The sequence below is a fragment of the Dasypus novemcinctus genome, chromosome 4 (assembly GCF_030445035.2).
Source record: "Dasypus novemcinctus isolate mDasNov1 chromosome 4, mDasNov1.1.hap2, whole genome shotgun sequence".
In the NCBI taxonomy this organism is placed as follows: Eukaryota; Metazoa; Chordata; class Mammalia; order Cingulata; family Dasypodidae; genus Dasypus; species Dasypus novemcinctus.
In genome coordinates this window covers 61,548,293-61,565,819 of record NC_080676.1, presented here as the reverse complement: position 1 = coordinate 61,565,819, position 17,527 = coordinate 61,548,293, and the positions used below count along the sequence as shown (strand labels likewise).

Here is a 17,527-nt window from a genome sequence, read left to right as displayed (position 1 = left end):
TCAAAGACCAATTCCCCAGACACCAAGATTTCAAAGAGATAAGGAGTTTATTGCCAAATCATAGCAGGGAGCTCAGATGGCCTAAAGGCCTAAAACCTGTCTTCCCAATCTACAGTCATTCTGATAGTTTTATATTTTCCAAAAACAGGCAGGTTTATGCTAATAAATAGCTGGGTTGGGGCTGGCTCAGTTCCTTTATTAGTAAACATTAAGGGGCTGTCTAATGATCATAAGACACAAATAGGGGTAGTACAAAAGGAGGGTCAGTCACAAGCATTTCTGCAATCATCAGATAAAGATTATACAGTGTAACAATCATTATCAGAGATCAAGGCATCTGAATTCCAGTTCAGCAAGTTTTAGTAATTTCAAGTATTTACTTTTGGCTATTCTACAATATACTAGAAAGGAAAATGGCATCTATATAATGATTTAGTAACCATAATCATTTGTTAATTCTTAACTCTCGGTTACATGATGAGGGACTCCTATTGTCCCTACCTTCACTGTTAATATCTTACCATTCATTGTTCATTCCTGCACACAAAAACACACACACACACACACTGACTTGAAGAAAAAAGATGTGACTCCCCTGCTTAAAAACTCCAAATGGCTTTCATTACACTTGGAATAAAATCCCAATTCTTCCTACGCTCGTTTACAAAACCTTACATGATCTGTACTCTCACCTAGGATACTTCCAACAAAACTGGCTTCTTTTCTCTTTTTTGAATACATGAAGCTCATTCCTACCTTATGGTCTTTGTACTAGCTGTTCCCTCTACCTGAAACACTCTTCCCTCAGATCATAACATGGATGACTCCTTCCCAACTCATATCAATTAAATGTCACCACCTCCTAAAGGACTTCCCTGACCAGCCAATCAAAATTAGCACATACTGAGTCCCTTATTCTCACACCACCCTATTTTGTTTCCATCCCTGACCCCACATCCCCACACTCACGTCAGTTCCATGAGATCATGAATCTGGTCTGTTCTGTTCACAGCTGTATCTCCAGCACCTTAGAGTACGTGCTCAAACATTTTTGGAACAAATGAATTGAACAGTCGTTCTGACTGATCTTCCTATGGATGGCTTCTTCTGGCTTCAGCTCAAATGTTGGCCTTACAAAGTAGCCTTCTTTGACTCCTTCCAATTGTCATTGCACTTATTAATACCTGAAAATTATTCTATTTTATTTCCTTATTATATATTGTGTATTCTTCCTATTAAAATATACACTAGAAGAAAGCAGGAATCTTATCTGTTTTGTTCACTGCTATCACTCTTGTGCCTAGTATTGTGTTAGGACACAGTGGTGCACGATATTATTGCTGTCGGCAGAAAACTAAGGCATAGAGAGGTGACAAAATTTGCCCAAGGGTCAATGAGCTAGTAGGTGGTACAGTTTGGATTCTAACCCAGCTAGGTCTGAATCCAAAGTCCTTGCTCCTTGCATCTACACTTATGTGGAATTAAGAGGAAGACAAGGTTACTGCATTCAGGAAGGTGTCACGTACAGGAGAGAAGCCAAGTAAATGAGGAACTAAACTGCATCTTTTTTACTTCCACACCTTTGTGTCTCTCACACCTAGAGAGGCCATAAGCGAACAAAGAAAGCAGGAAACGGCAAGAAATCATGAAACGGAGGTTCAAAGGAAGGAATGATGTCTTCTGATGGATGGAATTAAAAAAAAAAAAACTTCACGAAGTCTGTAACATGCCAGGAAAGCTAACAGAATTAAGGAGATAACAAAGAGCTTTCGTTTCAAACACCAAGAGTTTGAATCTAGGCTGTCTCTCACTGTGTGTCCTTAAGGGTGTGTTACTTTAACCTCTTTACGTCTCAGTTTCTTCATCAGTAAAACATATTTAACTTATAAGTTTCTTGGTCAGACTGAAAAAGTACACGTGTAGATAGGTGCTTTTATATAGTGCCCAGCCCCTAATTATTGCTTTATAAATGTAAACGGTCATTACTTGGGTCATTACTGACCCAAGCGTGCTGACCTTACCAGCAGCTACTGACAGACCACAGTTCTGTGGAGCAATAGAAACCTTCCCATTCCTCTGGGTTGAAAGGCGACACACTAGGGAGCAGTGGCCGGGTCTGTTCCCTGATACCCGCATGAAGGACTTCTGGACTCCAAGCTTCTCTTAGTCAGATGAAGATGGGGCGCTCTAGCAACGCCCGCGGGTTCTCAGTGGTGCGAAACTCGCGCTTGCGCAGTGGGCGCGGCGGCGCGCGGAGAGGTACGGTGAGCGGTTCTCGCTCTTGCAGGTAACTGCGCGCGGGGGTCGGTGGCAGAGAGGAACGTGTCGGTCAAGCTTAAGTCTGGGATAGGGGAGGCTACCTGCACGCTTGCCAAGCCACGGGTGCACATCGGACCCTGTCAGCTGGCGCCTCTCTGTTCCGGTAGCCCAAGTCGGGGCTCTTGGGCGTCCCCAGCTGCGTCTTACCCTGGGCCGTGTCCAAGGCGGCGGCGAAGGTCCAGAAGGTCGTCTTGGGCCTCACGCCGACCACCCCGCCTAAAAATCTTAACGCCCGCGTCTCCCTTGGGAGTTTTAGAAGAGGGAAAGGCCCCAGGTTATGTTTGTTTACGAATTTAGTCTAATCAAATTCCAGAGTTAGAAGAGATCTTAGTACATTCTAAGATCTGGCTTTTGATTGCATACATCAGAGACCTCAAAGAGCAGTCTATTTCCACTTGGGGACCAACTAAGATCTTCCTCACGCAACCATCCTCTAGTTTTACACATCCTTTCCCATTTAGGGAAGACAGTTGTCACTTACCTTCCACGTCCCTCTGTTGGGCTCACGTCTCATGTTCTTTCACTTGGCCTTTATTTGCTCTCATATTTCAGGCTTTTTATTCTAGTAACCCTCCTCTGGACCCACTCCCGTTTGTTAGAGGCTCTCCTGATCCTAGTTCCCAAAGTACATTTGTAGCAACACAGTTCTCAGATTAGACTGACCTTGATTATAATCTAGGGTTGTGCTAAATAATTATGCGATCTTGTTCAAGTCCGTAAACTTCTCTAAGCCTCAGTTTACTCATCTGAAAATGGGATAAGCACCTTTAGGTGGTTGTGAGGATGAAAAGGTGAAGTATGCAAAATGTTTAGCATACTACCTGGCATACAGTCAATTGACTAGATTAATGTCAGTTAAAAAAAGAGCTTTATTGAGACATAATTCACATTTCACCTATTTAAATGACACAATTCAATGGCTTTTAGTTTATTCACACCTATGTACAATCATTGTGACAGTCAATTTTAGAACATCTTCATCACATCAGAAAGAAACCCCTGTGCTCCGTTTGGCAGCACATATACTAAAATTGGAACGATACAGAGAAGAATAGTATAGCTCCTGTGCAAGGATGACACACAAATTCATGAGGCATTTCAAATTTAAAAAACAACAGCAAAGAAACCCTTTGTCCTTTAGCTTTCACCCTCCCATTCTGTCATCACCACCACCCCTTCCACCCCTCTCAGCCTAAGCAACTGCTAAACTGCTTTGTAGATGAGCACTTCATTTTTCTTTATGGCCAAATAATATACCATTGTATGGCTACACCATGTTTTGTTTATCCATTTGTCAGTTGTTGGACATTTGGGTTGTTTCCACATTTTGGGGAAGTGGGTAATGTTGTTATAAACATTTATATGTAAGTTTTGCATGGACAATTATTTTTGAATGGACAATTTCCAAAAGACATACAATTTTCTTAGGATCAAATGCAAAATATAATAACAATAAAATATTTTCCATCAGTTATATAAGGAAAGATTTTTTAAAAAGATGATGTTACTTAATGCTGAGGAGTATTCAGTGAAAAGGGTACTGTGGTCAAGTGATGGTACAATTTGGTAAATCATTTTGGAAAGCAGTGCTTATGAAATGTCGATATTACTTCATCTGGCAAATGTACATTTGAAAATTTTCTTTGGGAAATCACTTATAATGCAGAAAAAACTATGCAGAAAGTTGCTAAACAGCATTATTATAATAGTGAAAACTCTGAAGCTTATCATGGAAATTTTTAGCATACACACAAGTAGAGGGGAGAGGATGTGGCTCAAGGGTGGTTGAATGCCGGCTTCCCACATGGGAGGTCCCAGATTTGGGCCCCAGTGACTCCTAAAAAACAAAAAGCAAATGAAAAAACCAACTCAGGGGAGCCAATGTGGCTCAGTGGTTGAGTGCTGGCTTCCCACGTACAAGATCCAGGGTTCAATCCCTGGCCCTGGTACCTCAAAAAAAAAAGTAGAATATACTCATCACTCAGCTTCAACAGTGGTCAATATTTTGCCTATTTTGTTTTGTTTTTGTGGAAAATTTTAAACCTGTTAAAGTCTAAAATTAGGTTAATGGTTGAATAAACATTTTTTAGAGTGCTGTGAATTATTAAACAATCCTGAATTTACGAAAAGTATTATCACAACAATGAAAATTCAGAAACTAAATAACATACAATGTGTGTAGAAAAAAGACAGGAAGTAACAAAATAGTACCTGGTTGTCCTTTGGTGGTAGAACTGTGAATGATTTTCCTCCTTTTATTTTAGGTATTAATATTCTATAAAAATCATATTATACAAAGAAACAACAAGTAAGCAAAATCTAAAACTAGAGCATCTGAACTAAGCACAATGGAGTAGGCCAAAGTGACTTCACTGTTACAGAAAGTAAGAATGCTTTAACTTGCCTCGATCCATTTTTGTAGACTAGGTTCACATAAGTATTCTTGTCTGCCATCTCATGTTACTGGTTCTTATATGTTCAGCTAACACCTCCAAATATTTAACTAACTGTCCCGTATGTGCAAAAGTGATTTTACTCTGTCAAATATGCTTCTCTTTATTTTGACCAGTGTTTCCCCTCAGATTAGGGCAAGATTTCCTTTTATAGATCGCCTTTTCCCACTTTTCTTTTTTCTGCCATAATAGCCAGGATCCAACTCATACCTCATGCATTTGCACACTCTTCCTTTAATAGCCCATAAAATTAACAATTTTATTATTTTATTGGAAAATTTTTCTTGCTCAAATATAATGAGATCTGATAAAAAATTTATTCTGCTCCTGGTTGATGAACTAGTACTGCTTTTCATAGTGGTGTAGTTCATTGAAAAACGGTTATGAGAGGTGTCACCTTCTAAGAAATTTTTAAATGAGTTTTGTTGTTTCAAATCAGTTAGTGATAAAACTTTGTTTCCTAGGTATGCAAAGAAGCCTTTTTACACAGATGTCCTTAGAAATAGCATGGATCAGTCCGGAGTTCTCCTTTGGGTGAAAGCAGAGCCATTTATAGTGGGTGCCTTACAGGTGCCCCCTCCATCCAAGTTCAGCCTTCACTATCTCAGGAAGATATCCACCTATGTGCGAACCCGGGCCACGGAGGGTGCTTTCCCACGGCTCTACTGGTCTACGTGGAGGCACATTGCATGTGGGAAACTGCAGTTGGCTAAGGATCTGGCATGGCTTTACTTTGAAGTATTTGATAGTCTTGTGGAAAAGACACCAGAAGGGCGTCTGGAGTGGTCTGAGGTTATGTCCAACTGTATGTCTGAGGATGAAGTTGAAAGGCAGAGAAATCAGGTATGGATTGTTTGTGTGTGTGTGTGTATGTGTGTCTGTTTGTGAAATAAACTATTTGTGATCTTTGTACTAGCTGGATAATTTGTCCTTTTAGAATAATAACCTTTGTTATCCCAAAAAACCATTTGAGTTTTGGCAGTTCCACTTTGGTAGTATTTCAAGTATTCAACGAATAATTTCTTACTCACCAATCCTTACATTATCCTAAAACAATAATGTTACAGGAACCTTGTAACTGAAAGAGGGGAATTGTCTCGTTGATTTAAAAAATAGTTTGGATTTTGTGACTACTTACGAACTACTGATATGTTATAGTCAGGGCACAAATTTTTTTAAATGAGCATCTGCTATGTGCTGGGTTTCAAAGATAATTTAGGACAGCATCTCTCCCCTTACAGAGGGAGGCTGTTATAAAAAAGTGTTATGTAGTAGTGTGATATTTACAATGATAAAAGTGTGCATAAAGTACAGAAATAGAATAGAGCATAGAATGATTAGTTCTCGTGATCAAAAAAAGGCTTCACAGTAGAGGTATATTAATCAGGATAGGCTAATTATGATATTAGACAGTCCCATCATTTTGACACCTTAGGGAAAGAACAGTTTCTCATTCATATACCAGTTCAACACATATGTACCTGGTTGGATGAATCTCTGGGCTGCTATTATTCAAGTAATGTCTCAGGAACCTGGGTTCCTTCTCTCTTTTGGAACCACTATTATATTAGTCAGTTTTGCTGCTGCGTTTTTAAAAAGCAAACAAATAAACACCCTGAAATTTCAGTGGTTTACAATAACAAAGATTTGTTTCTTGCTCATTTTACATATAGGCTGCACTTCAGCAGTGCATCTAGTCCAGGCTGTGGCTTGGCTTTCTGTGTCTTCTCGTTGGGAACCCAGGCTGAAGTGACAGTCTCTGTATTGATCATTCCTATTTTTGTTGCTGAAGACCAACAGAACAAGAAGGAACTCATGATGCCTCATAAATCTTCTGTTCAGAAGTGGCACCTTTCATCCATTAAATGAAAATGTAAATTAAAACCACAATATGATATTACTACATCCCCTGTCAAAATCAAAAACATTAAATGCTGACAAGGATGCAAAGAAACTGGATCGCTCATATTTTGCTGGTGGTAATGTAAAATGCTACAGTTACTCTTAGAAGTTTGGTAGTTTTTTAAAAAACTGAACATGTAGGAAACGGATGTGGCTCAATCAGTTGAGCTCCCGTCTACCATATAGGAGGTCCAGAGTCGATGCCCGGGGCCTGCTGGTGAGGGCAAGCTGGCCCACGTGCCAAGTAGGCCCATGCAGGAATGTCGCCCACGCAGGAGTGCTGCCCTGTGTGGGAATGCCGCCCAGCACAGGAAAACCACCCCATGCAGGAGTGCCAGCCTATGTGGAGAGCTGGCACAGCAAGATGACACAATAAGAGACACAGAGGAGAGAAAATAAGGCATAGCAAAACGGGGAGCTGAGGTGACACAAGAGAGTAATCACCTCTCTCCCACTCCAGAAGGTCCCAGAATCAGTTCGCGGAGCCGCCTAATGAGAATACAAGTAGGCACAGAAGAACGCACAGCGAATGGATACAGAGAGCAGACAATGGGGGGAATGGGGGAAGGTGCAAGGGGGTGGAACAAAAACTAAACATGTAGCTACCCTACAATCCAGCAATTGTACTCATGGGCATTTATCCCAGAGAAATGAAGATTATCTTTACACAAAGACTTTCAAGTGAATGTTTTTAGCAACTTCATTCCAGTGGCCATCTGGGTTGCATAAAACTGGATGCAACCCAGATGACCTTCAATGGGTAAATGGTTAAACAAGCTTTGATATACCCATGCCATGGAATACCACTTAACAATAAAAAATGAACAAGTTATTGATACATGACAACATTCTGGATGGATCACCATAGAATTACTCTAAGTGAAAAAAGCTAATTCTAGAAGTTTGTATGTTGTATGATTCCATTTATATAACATTCTTGAAATGACAAGAGCTGGAGATTATTATAAGTGGTTGTCAGGATTTGGACGTGGGGGGTGATGAAGGTAGGAGGGTAATAGGTGGCTATAAAAGGGAAACATTAGGCATCTTTTTTTTTTTTTTTTTTTTTTTTTTTTTTACATTAGGCATCTTTGGTTGATGGAAATGTATGGATGTCAGTATCCTGGTTCTGATACTGTGCTATAGTTTTGCGAGATGTGAAACTTGGTAAAGGGTACATACATGGCTGGCATCTCTTTGGATTATTTCTTACACTGCATGTGATTTTAAAAGTTATCTCAAAATGAAAAGCTTAAATAAAACAAAAATAAAAATAAAAAATATAGATTCATAAGACTCTAGGGGGTTGACCCAGATCTTTTACATCACTTTTTTGCCTCCCCCTGTGTATATGGAAATGGGTATATGAGGATAATCATGAGCTTCAAATTGTGACCTTTAAACCACATCCATCCTCAAATAAGAAATGACTAATAAACATCTATTAGACATTTTTTCCCTTATTTTTTTTAAGTCAATCACTCCTGTGAGAATTTTATGAAAATGAAAACCTGAGGTCTGTTCTCCCACCAATCCACTTACATCAAAACATTGCATAAAACTTCAGGGGTTTCACTGATACCCTTGATAGGTCTGTGAACCCTAGGTTAAACTAATCCCAGTGCCTTGACTAAATTTCCTTCTCCCTTTCTTCCATCTAGTCATTTATTTATTCAGATTAGTAAGGTTTTGTCTTTTTTACTATAATTTTAAACTTCTGAAATAAAGTACTTTCAAAAAGTTTGTACTTCATCCTTTTCATTAGTTTTGAGAGAGAATTTCTATGGTTATAGATGCTTCTTGGCTTTCAGGGAAGGTAATTAGTTTTAATTAGTTTTAGGGATTCTCACAATTGGATATCAGAGGCATAAAAATCCAATGCTGGCTACATTTCTAAATTTGATTTTTTAGGATCAGCAAACTGTTGTGAATTTAGTTTACAATATCTATTTAATTGTAGAGTAGGGATTGATGTTATTTAAGACATGCATTGATAATTTATCTCTTTCTTGGACAGCTTTCAGTGGACACCCTGCAGTTTCTGCTCTTCTTATATATACAGCAGTTGAACAAAGTCTCCCTCAGGACATCTTTGATTGGGGAAGAGTGGCCTAGTCCCAGAAACAAATCTCAGTCCCCTGATGTGACTGGCAAATCCAGTTGTCATAATAAGGTACTGTTTAGATCTTGGTTTCTTTCTCTAAAAGGGATAATTTGTAAATGACGTTGTATACCTTTACCAAAATTTCATTTTGGAATTCTTTATATAAGCCAGTGATCTGATGTTTGTTTATTTTATTTTATTTATTTCTCGACCCCCTCCTCCATTGTCTGCTCTCTGTGTCCATTCGCTTTGTGTTCTTCTGTGTCTGCTTGTATTTTCATTAGCTGACCCCAAGAACCGATCCTGGACCTTCCGGAGTGGGAGAGAGGTGATTACTCTCTTGCACCACCTCAACTCCCTGTTATGCTACGTCTTCTTATTTTCTCTCCTCTGTGTCTCTTGTTGCATGACCTTATTGCGCCAGCTCTCCACATTGGCCGGCAATCCTGCACAGGTGACCTTCCCATGCTGGGCGGCATTCCCATGCGGGGCGGCACTCCTGTTCAGGTTGACATTCCTGCGTGGGCTGGCACTCTGCGTGGACCAGTTTACCACGTGGGCCAGCTTGCCCTTACCAGGAGGCCCTGGGCATCGAACCCTGGACCTCCTATATGGTAGATGGGAGCCCAATTGGTTCAACATGTTTCCCTGTTTTTGTTTTTGCTTTTGCTCTTTTACTTTTCTTTTCCTGATTATAAAACAAAATCACTCTATACAGTTTTAATCAAAATGGAGAAGTGGCTTAAATTCCTATACTGACCAAAAAAAAAATCACATGATTTTTGGGCAAACACTCAATATATTCTTACTAACATTCCCATTTTTGCAAATGTTAATGAATTCAAATCTACTTGTTTGACTAATAAATGAGAGAATGTAGTATTTGCAAAGTCTGTTGAAATCTGAAAAAATTTCTATAAAAGTCTGTTCCCCTATTGCCTCATTATGTGTAAGTAATTATATATGGTGTGACAACCTATTAGTTAAACTTAAGGGCCTCACATTGGGAGTTTTGGAAAATGTCCTATTCTTTTTGTTTTATTAAGAAAACCAAAATGCTTTAACTATTCTTGTGAAAGTATTTTGAAAATGCTTAAGTAAAACATAGATCTCAGTATTATTTCCATGTGTAGGATCTTTAAAAATGTTTCGAGGCTAAAGAAAAATCTCTTCAATATTTGGCTCTTTTATAGTCTTTTTAATGGATCTGTCCTCCATTATAGTCCATGACCCCACAGTATACCCTCTGGTTCTGCATCTAATTTTTCCTTTTCATTCATTTTCATGAGTTTCTCTCTTCTTTGCCCTTACATGCTACTGTTTGCCCAAGATTCTACCTGAGGCATTCTCTTCTCAATTGACATACTCATTCAATGTATTTTTTCTATTCCCATTACTTCATATATCTCAGTGACTCCCAAATTTGTTGCCATCCCAGAGCTCTTGCCTCATATTTACTTCTTCACATAGAGTAACCAGTTCCAGATTATTAAAACTGCTATCTCCATACATAGTTCCTGCTTAATGGATACCACAAAGACATAGAGTTTTGAGCTAAGGTAGGGTGCATCCAGATCTGGCTCTGCCACTTAATAATCATGTGATTTTGGACAAGTTAGTTAACTTCTCTAGGCCTTGGTTTCTCTAAATGGGGAAAATAAAGCCTATTTTTTGATGACTGCGAGATTTCGTAATATATTAGGACTTGCGGCATAGTAAACACCAATAACTGGTGACTCTGATTTGTGCTATCTTATGTCACCTCCCAACAACTGATTGGACCAAGGATGGAAACCAGAATTTCTATGACAGAGTAACCCCTTCATTGGTGTGTATTTGAAATTGGTCTGATTTGAAATGATGATCTGGGCCAATCAGTCTCCCCAGTGAAGAAATTACCAATTGGTGATAGGTGCTTGAGTTGAAGCTTATATGGCATTCGGCCCCAAATTGCCACCAGGCATCATGAATTACCTGGAGTTATGAGAGATCAGAAATTCTGAGGTAAACAGAAGCAGTGGATGCTTGTCAACAGAGGAAAAAAGAGAATGGAACAGGCATGCAGAGAGACACTGGCTTTTGAGAGAAAACCAGGTTCCAGATGGTTCTTGTGAGGCCTGCCACTACTTCAGTTTGGGAAACTATCATGTATCCCTAAAGTAAAACCTCCTTTTACTTGTATTCTTGATGCCAGTGAAAGTTTCCACAAGTCATCCATGTTCTCTCTCACCATCCATACCCAGTTAGTTATCAAGTATTATGATCATCCTTCCTAAGTAACTCTTAAATATGTCCCTTTTCTTCTTCTTATAAAGGTTTCTACTGACTTTTTTTTTGGCCTTGGTTTCTATAATTAGATCTTAGCTGGTCACCCTGCTTTTAGTCTGTAGTCTGCTTACCACACTGGACTTTGTAGAATGCAGGTCTGATTATGTCCACTGCTTGTCTATACTCTTGTCAGTGAATCCTCATTGTTACTGTTGTTTCATACCATACTCCATGGAGCCACCCCAGGGTCTACAATGAGTGAGGTAGAAGCAGCAAGAAGGAGGACGAGCAGGTGATGCTCTGGACATCTCTGCTTTCTTTGGCATCAGTGAAAGGTCTTACTTCATTGTGTTGTAGTTTGTTTATATTTGTTTATATTGTCTTCTCCCTACAAAGACTGTGGGTTCCTTGAGAACAGGAACCGTGTCTAATTCAGTTTGCATATTCATCACTTAACAATGCATATCAGTGTTGCTAAAAAGCAAAACAAAACAGAAAACCTGTCAGATGAATGAGCCAAACCACTAACACAATAGCCAACTCAAAGCTTATTCCCACAGTTTCATTCAACCAGTGAAATTTGAAATTCCTTATGTAATTGGAGAAGGCAAATAAAGAAGCATGGTGATTTATAATTTGAATAAAGTCTGTGGTGGTTATTTTTATATTTCATTTGAAACTTTTAGGGTAGTTACTAGCTGTGTGACCTTGGGCAAGTTTCTTAAACCTTTCTTTTACTTCATTTCCTCATGTGTAAAATGGAATGATAATGGCATCTACTTTAGGGTTGTTAGGATTAAGTATGTTAAAGTATGCATAACATGAAGTGCTTGGTACACATTAGCTCATGTGGAGAGAAAATCACTATGTATACTTATCAAGAAAAACTTTATACAGCTTATATAGCTACCTTAAATGGTTTTGTTTTTTTTTGAGATGAGGCAGAGTATAAATAAAAAATAATTAAAATATAAAAATTTCAGGTCTTACAGAATCTCTTTGTTTTGTTAAGAGTGCTTTCTTTTAATTTTTAGAACTGGAATGATTACAGTCACCAAGCTTTTGTCTCTGATCACCTGTCAGATCTCCTTGAGTTGCTTTTAGACCCAGAACAACTGACTACATCATTTCATTCAACCCATAGTAGCCTAGTGTCTCGAGAAGCTGTTGAGGCACTCAGCTTTCTTATTGAAGGTACAGTGAGCAAAGCCAGGAAGATCTATCCACTTCATGAACTTGCCCTGTGGCAGCCACTGCATGCAGAGAGTGGCTTCTCAAAGATCTCTAAGACTTTCTCCTTCTACAAGCTGGAAGCCTGGTTGAGAGCCTGTTTGACTGGGAATCCATTTGGTATATCTGCTTGTCTCAAGTCTGGAAAAAAATTGGCTTGGGCTCATCAAGGTATTTTAAAATTTTTAAATGTATACTTAATTGAATGATAGGTTAAAGGAACCTAATGTTTTCTGGTATATTAATGATGATATATCATCTATGGAGTACCTGAAAAATATTTGCTACTATAAAAAAGAGAAAAAAGGGAACATCTCTTCTTTTTTTATTCCCTTGAACTTTTTATTTTGAAATAATTTCAAGCTTATAGGGCAGTTGCAAAAATAATCACAAAACCCATACAGAGACTCCCAACATACCCTCCTTCCTGGATCTCTGGATCCACCAATTTTAACATTTTGCCACATTTGCTATTTTATCCTTTCTTATTTTCTATCTACTCTCTGTCTATCCATCCATCCATCCATCTACCAATCCATCTATCTATTTTCTAAGTACTTGAGTATAGGTTGTATATACATGCTCCATGAAACCTAATACTTCCATGGACATTTCCTAAGAACAAAGATAATTACTTATGTAACCACCTTAAGTATGGTTATCCAGTTCAAGAACCTTAACACTGATATAAAGTTTGCATTCTGTATTCCCGTTTTTTCATATGTTACAGTAATGTCTTTTTGGGCCTTTTCTCCTCAGTTTCTAGAGCCAGTCCAAGATCATGTGGCCTACAATTACTGTATATTACTTATATAATAAAAATAAACAATAAGAATTGCTTTGAAAGAAAAATAGCATACTTAGGTGACCTTCTGTCCACATTCTACCAGTATTCTTTACGACAGGCAAAACCCAGTTTCTTAATGGCTGCACATATTTTTTGAGTGTAATAATGTGCAAGGTACTATGTATAATAGAAAGATGTGCTCTCAGTTAGTAATGATCTTGGGTTTAAAGACATTAACGCAAATAGAATTCATGGAATGATGTGGTATATGACTGAGGAGTTCTATGGAATTAGAGTTACGGCAATTTAGAAATGTTATTTATGGTTGTGATGATAAAGGAAAGCATTTTGAAGGTCAAGATATTTAAGTTGGGTTCATTCTGCCATTTACTAGTCATGAGACCCAAGGTAAATTACTTTACTTGAAGAGTAGATATGAAAAAATCTTAGATCCATGGTGTGTAGACAATCTATTGCAAACACATAGAAAAGTACAGGTAATGGTATAGCAAATGCCTCTTTACCCAGCACCCAGATTTAATTTTTTTCTTTACATGCATCTATCTAATTTTAGATATGTGTACATGTAGACACATGTAAGCTAATATGGTTGGTTGTTTTTCTTTGATTTGAAACTTTTCTCGTTTATTTATGTTTTCTTAAATAGTTGAAGGGACAACCAAAAGAGCTAAGATTGCTTGTAATACTCATGTGGCCCCTCGGATGCACCGCGTGGTGGTGATGAGCCAGGTTTACAAGCAGACATTGGCCAAGAGCTCAGATACTCTGGTGGGGGCACATATAAAGATTCATCGTTGCAACGAATCTTTCATATATCTGCTTTCTCCCCTACGGTAAGCATAGTCTTCATAGTGTTCTGACATTTTGACATTTTCTTTGCACCAAGATTGGTCCATTTTTCTTGTCAACTGAGAATAATCTTAGTCAAATACAATTTATCTTATTCTCATTCAGAAGAATTTACCTCATGTTTTTGTTTTTTCAGATCTGTGACAATTGAGAAGTGCAGGAATAGCACCTTTGTCTTGGGCCCAGTACAGACCACTCTTCACCTCCACAGCTGTGACAATGTTAAAATTATTGCTGTTTGCCATCGTCTGTCCATCTGTTCCACAGCAGGTTGCACCTTTCACATTCTGACACCTACTCACCCACTTATTCTCTCTGGAAACCAGACAGTAACTTTTGCCCCTTTTCATACCCATTACCCAATGCTGGAGGACCACATGGCCAGGACAGGCCTTGCTACTGTGCCCAACTATTGGGATAACCCAATGATTGTTTGCAGAGAGACCAATGAAACAAGTGTCTTCCGGCTCTTACCACCTTGTGAATTCTATGTATTTATTATTCCCTTTGAAATGGAAGGGGACACCACAGAGATACCTGGGGGTCTTCCATCTGCATATCAGAAAGCACTGGGTCAAAGAGAACAGAAGATACAAATCTGGCAGAAAACTGTGAAGGAGGCTCGATTGACAAAGTGAGTGTTTTCTAGAAGTAGTAATTTTTAAAAATGTGAAACAGTGGAAAAATCATTTTTATCTGTACAGTTTTACAGCTGTGCTAAAGCATTAAAAAAGATCTAGTGTATCGTTTGTTAAGGCTTGGATTTCAGGTCGGTATTCTAGGACCAGTTTGGGGCATGGGAGTGGGTGGATACTGAAGACAGCATTCTTTTAAAGAGCTTAGGCTTAGTCAGACTTATATGCATGAAAAAGATCATATATAGAATATGCCACATAATCTAAATGAATTGTTTTTTTACTTGTTAATTTTCTTCTTTACACTATAGTAGTGATTCTCAAACTTGATTATGCTTCAGAATCATCCAAGCAGCTTGTTAAAAATACAAGTTCCTTGCTTTCTCCATACCACAGACTTTCTCCAAGGGTGGATTACTAATGTTGGTCCATGAACTAATGGCAATCTGTATAAAAGTTTGCCCTAGTTCATGGTAAAATATGAAAAATAGTTACCATGGTTTACAATAAAGCTGTATTTAGTCAATTTAAAATACTATGTTTTACTCAGATTATTTCTTCCCCCTAAAATTATTTTTTATTAGAGAATTTGTAGGTTTTCATAAAAATCATGCAAAAAATATACAGGTCCCATACACAACCCCCCTCATACACACAGTTTTCTCTATTATTAACCCTATGCATCAGTGTGGCACTTTTGTTATAATTGATGAAGTAATATTATTACTGTACTGTTAATTATAGTCCATAGTTTATATTGGGTATACAATCCTATGGTTTTATGGGGGGTTTTTTGTAAATTTTTATTCTAGTAACATATATACAACCTAAAAATTCTCCTTTTGCCCATTTTCAAATATATTATTCATTGCTATTAATTACATTCACAATGTTTTGCTACCATCACCATAAGGCACTACTGAAACTTCTATCACCCTGAACAGAAACTCTGTACCAAGTTAGCATTAACTCCCATTCCTTACCTACACCGTGACCTCTGGTACATTAAAAAGAATGTATTGGGAAGGATTGTGGCTCAGGCAGGTGGGCGTCCTCCTGCCACATGGAGACTCCAGATTTGGTTCACAGTGCCTCCTAAAGAAGACAAGCAAGACAGCAAGCTGACACAACGGGCTCACACAATGAGGAGACACAACAAGGAAACATGATGAGAGATAGAACAAGCATGGAGTGGAGGTGGCTCAAGCAATTGGGCACCTCCCTCCCACATGCGGGGTTCCAGGTTTAGTTCCCAGTGCCTCTTTAAAAAAAAGATGAGGAGACACAGAAAGCACACAAAGAATAGACAGCAGACAGTGAGCACAAAACAATGAGGTGGGGGAGAGGGGGAGAAATAAATTTTAGAAAAAGAATGTATTATTGGATTTTGGCTTGACATAGGTGGTTTTTGGGAAAGGTTCTAATAGGAAGCAGGACTTTGCTGTGGATTGTATGCTATCTGAAAATGAGATTAATTCTATGATTTGGTATCGTTTTATCTCGAAGGCACGAGGAATGAAATGGGGCTAAAAGCTGTAATTATAAAGACGCAGTAGTCACTCATTTTAGCCAGGAAAACAGGATGTTTGCTCGTTTTCGTGGTGTGGACCACAGAATATTCTTGTTTATTGTCTGGGTTGAGATATGATTATGTAGTCTAGTTCTTGCCTCAGAGTGGCCTTGTCTAATAATCGTGTTCTGTGGAACATTCAGTAGGGCCTCAGTAAATATCTGCTGAGTAAATAACCACAGTAGAACAAAATATAATGATGGACAATGGATAAGTCTTTACCAAGAGTACATTGTATTCTTCTTTTCTTTTTTGTTTTTGTTGGTGCTCCAATTTACTCTGAATAGAGCAGTTATTCCTGAAAAGAAATGGATAATCAGAAAATATCATTTAAAAGTATCCCATTAAAGTGGTATGTCACTTGGTGTAAAATTGTATATGAATTAGTGTTCTTACATTCTTTTTCAGGGACCAAAGGAAGCAGTTCCAGATACTCGTGGAGAACAAGTTTTATGAATGGTTGATTCATACAGGGCATCGCCAACAGCTGGACAGCCTTGTGCCTCCTGCAGCAGGCTCCAAACAAGCAGCAGGATAGGACTTCTCTATCAAAATACTGAGTAAGCATTTATGATGTAGATCACTTAAAACAAATTATTTTTGGGAACTTATCCAAGCATACAAAAAACCAGAACAGAATATTAAGTTAACCATTGCCAATTTTTTTTCCCACCACTCCTACCAGTATGTTATAGTGTATATTCCTTTTTTTTTTGACCAATTTTTTTGAAAATTGGTGTGCATGGTATGGATATACCATTTTGTTTATCCATTTATCAGTTAATGGACATTTGGGTTATTTCTACTTTTTGGAATAATGTTACAAATAATGCTGTGAACATACATGTACATGTTTTTTGTTTTTTTTTATTTTTTGTTTTGGTATAAACATATGTTTTCATTTTGGGGGGATATATACCAAGGAATGGAATTGCAAGGTCATTTGGTAACTCTGTTTAAAAGATTTTTTTTATTGGAGAAGTTTTGGGTTTACAGAAAAATCATGAATAAAATACAGGAGTCCCTTATACCTCCCTGTTATTAACACCTTGCATTAGTGTGGTGTATTTGATGAGAGCATATTTTTATAATTGTACTATTAACTTTAGTCCATGGTTTATCTTAGGGTTCATTGTATGTGTTATACCCTACCATGGGTTTTTTTAAAAAGCATTTTTTTCCTAGTAACATATGTACAACCTAAAATTTCCCCTATTATATCACATTCAAATATATAATTCAGTGTTGTTAATTACATCCACACTTTTGTGCTACCATCATCAGTAACCATTGCCAAAACTTTCCCATCATCCCAAACAAACACTTTATACCAATTATGCATTAACTCCCCATTCCCTATCCCTACCCCATTCCCTGGTAACCTGTATT

At 38.1% G+C, this 17,527-nt stretch overlaps 1 protein-coding gene and 1 non-coding gene across 6 annotated transcripts in view; both read left to right on the top strand.

Annotated features, from left to right (window-relative positions):
• Positions 1 to 1,981: 1,981 nt before the first annotated feature.
• The window catches only part of TBCCD1 (TBCC domain containing 1), a 23,493-nt gene continuing 7,947 nt past the window's right edge, over positions 1,982 to 17,527 (top strand). For 2 of the 5 annotated variants that reach the window (XR_009185505.1, XM_004473712.4), the window contains exons 1-7: positions 2,163 to 2,287; positions 5,237 to 5,615; positions 8,692 to 8,847; positions 12,081 to 12,447; positions 13,731 to 13,917; positions 14,070 to 14,567; positions 16,547 to 16,698. Coding sequence is in view for 3 of the 5 variants with exons in the window: in XM_004473712.4 (XP_004473769.2) it covers positions 2,172 to 2,287; positions 5,237 to 5,615; positions 8,692 to 8,847; positions 12,081 to 12,447; positions 13,731 to 13,917; positions 14,070 to 14,567; positions 16,547 to 16,676 (1,833 nt within the window). In the remaining 2 variants the exon portion in view is untranslated. Of the gene's footprint in view, positions 2,288 to 4,583; positions 4,704 to 5,236; positions 5,616 to 8,691; positions 8,848 to 12,080; positions 12,448 to 13,730; positions 13,918 to 14,069; positions 14,568 to 16,546; positions 16,699 to 17,527 lie in introns of all 5 variants that reach the window. The other 3 variants (XM_004473713.5, XR_011648628.1, XM_058295508.2) reach the window with 3 other exon arrangements.
• Positions 3,321 to 3,427, top strand: LOC111759215 (U6 spliceosomal RNA). Its single transcript, XR_002793286.1, has one exon. It is a non-coding gene; the product is annotated as a U6 spliceosomal RNA (small nuclear RNA).